This window comes from Crocuta crocuta, unplaced genomic scaffold, assembly GCF_008692635.1.
Source record: "Crocuta crocuta isolate KB4526 unplaced genomic scaffold, BGI_CrCroc_1.0 scaffold159, whole genome shotgun sequence".
Taxonomy (NCBI): domain Eukaryota; kingdom Metazoa; phylum Chordata; class Mammalia; order Carnivora; family Hyaenidae; genus Crocuta; species Crocuta crocuta.
In genome coordinates, this window is record NW_027533263.1 from 1,807,867 (window position 1) to 1,814,210 (window position 6,344).

At 41.9% G+C, this 6,344-nt stretch overlaps 1 protein-coding gene across 1 annotated transcript in view; it reads right to left on the reverse strand.

Moving 5' to 3' along the window:
• Positions 1–2,140, reverse strand: part of MPP4 (MAGUK p55 scaffold protein 4) — a 43,226-nt gene extending 41,086 nt beyond the window's left edge. The window contains exons 1-2 of the mRNA XM_077747640.1: positions 2,098–2,140; positions 441–554 (exon numbers count right to left, since the gene is read on the reverse strand). Coding sequence (XP_077603766.1) covers positions 441–554; positions 2,098–2,140 — 157 coding nt within the window. The remainder of the gene's footprint in view (positions 1–440; positions 555–2,097) is intronic.
• Between the last annotated feature and the right edge of the window lie 4,204 nt (positions 2,141–6,344).

Genomic DNA, 6,344 nt, shown 5'->3' on the forward strand with positions numbered 1-6,344 from the left:
CATGCTGACAACAAGGAGCCTGCTTGGGATTCTCTCTCCCTCTCCCTCTGCCTCTCCCCTGAGCACTCTCTCTTTCTCAAAACAAACAAACAAACAAACATTTTCTTAAAAAAGGAATCACAATAGGGGCACCTGAGCAGCTCAGTTAGTTGAGCTTCTGACTTGGGCTTGGGTCATTATCTCTGGGTTCATGAGTTCAAGCCCCACATTGGGCTCACTGCTGTCAGCACCTCCGGATCCTGTCATTCTCTTTCTTCTCTCTGCCCCTCCCGTTCCTGCTCTCCCTCTCTCAAAAATAAGTAAACATTAAAAAAATAAAATAAAAAATAAAAAAGAATCACACAAAATCTATCAAAATCCCTGCCCCTATGTTTGATCTCATACTTAGAGTGGTATTACAAGGCCTTTCTGGTCTAAAAAGGAGCCCTGGCACCACATACCATTCTCCGGATTGGTCGCTGTAGAGGGCTTCATGTCCTCCTTGTCTGGTGGATCTGCACCTTTGTCCGTCTGTATCCCTCTTCCCTGCACAGGCTTTCGGAAGGAATTCAGAGCTGGGAGTAGACCAACAGCTCACAGCACACAGCTCACTCAGTTATGCTGGCCGTGCAGCTCTTGCACGCTGGAACATATTTTCAACAGCATTTATAGTGAGCAAATGAAGCACTGTGCTACACCCTGGCATCCATATCAAAGAAAACACTTGCCCTATGGAGCTTACTCCCTAAATTAACCCCTACAATTTCATAGAACACTCCTCACACTCTTTAACAAGTGACAAATATTTGTTTCCTTCCCTCCTCTTTGCCAAGTTAATGTTACCATCCTTCAGAGCTCAGAAGAGGCTTCCCTGGCTTGACTCCACTCAGGTGCCCTCTTCTCTCTCACTGCACCTATAGTTCTTCATGGTATGGATCACAATGGCAAGAATCATGGTTACTCCTGATGCATACTCTAAGAAGTTGTTTCCTATATTGCTTTCGGAAAGTTTATTTTCAAGAAACAAACCCCCAAAATAATAGTGGTGAAACAGGGTAGAAGTTTATATCTTGCTTATATAAAAATGTAGAGGCAGAGAAAATTCAGGACCAGTAGGGCAGCCTTGCTCCATGAATTGCTCAGAGAATGGTCTCCTTGTAGCTCACTGCTGGAGACCGAAACTGCACAGGTCATCCCTGATGGCAAGGCCCAGGGAAAAACCTGTGGGAAAAGACTGCAAGACAGTCAGAAGAACCCCCTGAAGAATTCTTCTTCTCTACTCAGTCTGTACCTTTTACTCTCACTTCTGCTGTTAGTCTATTCTAGGGTTAAAATGAAACCAGAATCGCCCAAAGTTCCCCCCTTCCTCCTAAATGGAATGTACCTAAATATCATGTCTGCCCCCTCAATCAGATGTTGTCTAATGAATATTTTAGCAATTAGCAAAATTGGAGACAGTCCAGTACGCATGGGGTCTATGAGACCTAGAATTCATTTTCTTTGTATGGATCTAATTGCCAGTAAGAATACATATTATGCCATAAGCAGAGACAAAAACAAGACTTAGTAGTTGTGGAGGACTTTCTCGGAAAAGTCGTAGAGAAATATTTGCCTGCTGACCTCAAGCCTGTAAGGCAACTTATGGATTGTTCTGGCCAAAGAATGAGATTGGTAAATGCAGGGACCAAATTCTAGTTGATCCACGTAAAACATTTCCATACGTCATCTATGATAAATGTTGACATTGTTCTTTCTTAGTAAGGGGTTGTGAGAGTCTGTTACCTACAACTGAGGGTACAAGTATATCCTGTTTTTACATGCCCACTGAATTTAAACAATTAAAGGCCACTGTGATCTCATGTATTCTGGCAATATGCTTCACTTATCCTTAGATACCCTGCCATACGCAGTAAAGAATATGTAAAACCTTGTTATGACTACCTGGTTAAATTTTATTGGTTGGAGTGGAAATCATGTACCGTGAAATCACTGTCGCCAAGAAAACTTAGAAATGTTAACTACTATGACTGTACTCAAAAAATGTAAATTGTTTAAACATGATTGTTTGGATTTGCTATATAAAAACCCTAAGCTGAAAAATAAGTTTGAGCAGTCCACCTGAAGAGGCTGGATCCATGTCTTCTTCGCCGACACCAACCATCACTCTCCAGGCCAACCCTGGCTTGCAGAGGGTGGACCCCTACAGCTCACGACTCTTCCCCCCTGGGGTGTGGTGTGGTTCTCATTTTTCTGTTCCAAAATAGTGGCTGGAGCTCCAACCATCACTTCTACATCTCAGCCAGCAAAATGAGGATTAAGAAAACAAGGGCAAAGGGGTCATGCTCACAACTTCAAAGAAGTTTCCCTATATAATGAAAAATCACTTGGTATAACTTTCAAACACCTCACTGGACTTTTATATTGCTTAAAACAACAACGACAACAACCACAACAAAAACCCCTTATAATCATCAGAGCCTAGAACCCAACTTTACCTATAACACAAAGTATTTTTGCATAATATACATCGACTTTTCAGAAATGGTAATACCGCAATTGAGAAATAAATTTACTTTTTTTGCTTGGACTTTATCAAGCTGTTCACTATTTCAGAAAATCATGTCAATAATGTTAAGGCTGCTCATAGCATTTAGGCATCACAGTGACACAGCACACTATCTGGCTTTATCTGTGTCTGTATTCACAGCTGCCACATCCTGGTGGATTATTTTTTATAGGTGCAAACATGTTATTTCATTATATCTTTTCCTGTAGAGATATTCCAGATTTATATATTGAAATATACAATGTCTTATTGACATTTACTTAACTTCTCCTTTTTATTATTCCTAGGACATGATATAGATTGATTATCTTCTTTTGAAGTTGTGTTTAAGTGTCTTATTTTGGGTTTCCCCAGAATCAGACACAGAGCAAGGATTCTAGTGGGACGATTTGTTTAGAAAGTGATCCCAGGAAACACCAGTAGCAGAGTGGGATAGTAAGACAAGGCAAGGGGAGTGCTGTCAACAATAGCCGAAGTATGGAAAGAGCCTGAATGTCCAACGATGGAGGATAAAGAAGATGTGGTGTACACACACACACACACACACACACACACACACACACACGGAGTATTACCCGGCAATCAAAAAGAATGGAACTTTGCCAACTACTTGGATGGAACTAGAGGGTATTATGCTAAGCAAAATTAGTCAGAGAAAGACCAATATCATATGACTTCACTCGTATGAGGAATTTAAGATACAAAACAGATGGACATAAGGGAAGCAAAAAGAATATAAAAACAGGAAGGGGACAAAAATCAGAAACTCTTAAATACAGAGAACAAACTGAGGGTTGCTGGAGGGATTGTGGGTGGGGGGATGGGCTAAATGGGCAAGGGGCATTAAGAAAGACACTTGTTGGGGCGCCTGGGTGGCTCAGGTCATGATCTCACAGTTCATAGGTTCGAGCCCTGCATCAGGCTCTGTGCTGACAGCTCAGAGCCTGGAGCCTGCTTCAGATTCTGTGTCTCCCTCTCCTTCTGCCCCTCTCCCACTTGCTCTGTCTCTCAAAATAAAAATAAAAGACATTAAAAATTAAAAAAAAAGACACTTGTTTGGATGAGCACTGGGTGTTATACATAGGGAATTAATCACTAGATTCTAATCCTGAAATTATTATTGCATTCTATGCTAACTTGGATGTAAATTAAAAAATAAGTTAATTTAAAAAATGTAAATGATGACATTAAAAAAAAAAAAAACAAGGCAAAGGGAAAAGCCAGTGAAAGGTGCACCAAGCAAGTAAATCCTTGGGGAAATATGGGACAAGAAAGTGGGGATATTTATACACCAATGCTGCCAGTGATTGGTTGAGGGATTTTCCCAGGGAACATTACTTTTAGTCCATCCAGCCTGTACAGGCATACTTTCAGATAGTGAGTATGGGTGCTGGCAGTTTGAAGTTGGCCTGGAAGGGGTGGAGGCAGGGGGGTGGGTTGTAGGGCACCTGGGTGGCTCAGTCAGTTAAGTGTCCTACTCTTGGTTTTGGCTCAGGTCATGATCTCATGGCTGGTGAGTAGGAGTCCTGTGTTGGGCTCTGCGCTGTCAGTGCTCGGGATTCTCTCTCTCTTCTCTCTCCCTCTGCCCCTCCCCCACTCATGCATGTGCTGTCTCTCTCTCAAAATAAACAGATACATTTTAAAAAATCTCTCTCCCTATGCTCCTCTCCCTAACTGGTGCTCCCTAAAAAATAAATTAAATAATTAAAATGAAGTTGGCCAGGAGTGCACCAAAACTGTAAGGACCAAGGATGTATGGGTAGGGCACCAACAGCATTTGTTAAAGTAGGATAGTAAAGGATAAATCAGGATTTTTTTTTAGAGGAGTATTTCAAATTAGTTGTTAGAAACTGGAATATTGTATCTGACATGGCTGAGAACCACTGTCTAGAATTTAAACATTGTGGGGTTGAACCAGGGAAGCCATCTAGAAAAAGACAGATCATTATGTTTCTCTAAGTTCCAAGAAAATGAGAAGAGCAACATGGCAAGCTGTTATGAGATTTTAGACAACTTTCCCATACCCATTCTTTCCCAGTCACACTAAAGCATTTTAGTTTGCAAGATTCTAAGAAAATCTGATGTTGACATGTTTTTGCCATGCCCACCACCACCCGTCCTGCTCAGCCCCAAATGAGTTAGGTTAAACCCTGTGCTCTTCCTGTGTTCTAGTTTTTGAGCCTTTATTGAATCATTTAGTACAACATGTGCATGTATGACTCATCTTCCTCCCAAGATGGGAGCATGTTTAGGGTAGGGAACTGAAAAGGGAGATGGAACGTCTCCCAGACAGAGAAACATTAGAGCAAACAAATGGATCTGGCACCAAGCTATCATATTCAGGCAACTGCTGAAAACGTTACCCAAAGGGCGCCTCACATATTACATATCCTTAGAGAGGCAGTACAGATTAACAAGCCAACTGCTATTTGTGTAAGATAGACCACATTTCTTCCATATTTGCTGTCCAAATGACAGTGTGCCAAACCAGACCTATCTATGCAGCAGTTGGGGCACTAGACTGTGTGGTCCTGAGATGAACTTATTGTGAAGGAGATTTACATATAGACTGTGGTTTCTGTAGTGACTCTAACTGATTAAGAAAGCTTCCAATAAATCCTCTGCTAACTCCAGGGTTGCACGGATAACTAATTCACATATGCTAAAAAGCTCACGTTGACTAAAATCTCCTCACCCATGGAGGTGTAAACAGTAATTTTTATCTCCACAACTTAGGTGAATTCTGAAATTGGTGCCTGCCTGGTTGTCATCAGGTTCCCATGACAAATTTGCTATGGACTGAATTGTGTTCCCCCAAATTCAGATGTTGAAGTCCTAACTGCACTGTGATGGTATTTGGAGACAGGACCTTTGGGAGATGATTAGATTTAGATGAGGTCATGAGGGTAGGCCCCCATGATGGCATGCCTTGTAAGAAGAGACACCAGAGAGCTTGCTCTCAATTTCTCTGCCAGGTGTCGACACAGCAAGTAGAAGGTTCTCTTCAGGCCAGGAGGGACCTCACCAGAACCTGTCCATGATCACAGTGTGATCTCAGACTTCCAGCCTCTAGAACTGTGAGAAAATAAATCTGTTGTTTAAGATACCCAGTCCCTGGTATTAGCCCAAGGTAAAATTCGTAGAAGAAAACCTCCAAAAATGTTTTTCCCTCTCTATATGGCTACAAAAACTGTTGTGACACTTCAGATCAGAAGCTGCTTTGCAATTCTCTTATGCATTGACCTGTTCAGTGCCCGGCTCCTGTGTGGGTCATGTCTGCAGAGGGTCTGGAGAGTGGACCTCATGCTTTCCAGCTCACTGCTGAAGCCTCAGCACCTGTAACAGCACCTGGGCTGTATTTCCAGTTGAGAAGGAGCAGAAAAATGGGAGGCCAAAATACAGAAGTAAAAGGCTGATACCTTCCCAAATAGTTCAAGAGCAACTGGGACGTCAATCCTGAGGTGGGAAATGCTGGACTCCAAAGACTTCCCCTTCCTCTCTTCCTCAGCTTGGCTATATTGACGTCAACCTCTTCCCCTACCAAACTTTGAAATCGGGGACCGAGATCTTGGAGATGATCAAAGTAACTTTCATTTTTCAGATGATGAATCTGACATTTAAAGGGGGTATTCAGTGGAGTTATCAAGTAGTAAAATCAAAAGGTTTCCTCTTTTGTTTCCAGTGGACTAGCCCTGAAAAATGCTAGTAAATGGCAAAAGACTATATAATGCTTCTTCCTTGCTTTTTTGTGACTTCTGGACCAACTTTGTAGTTAGAATTTATTTCTGCAGTCATGAGA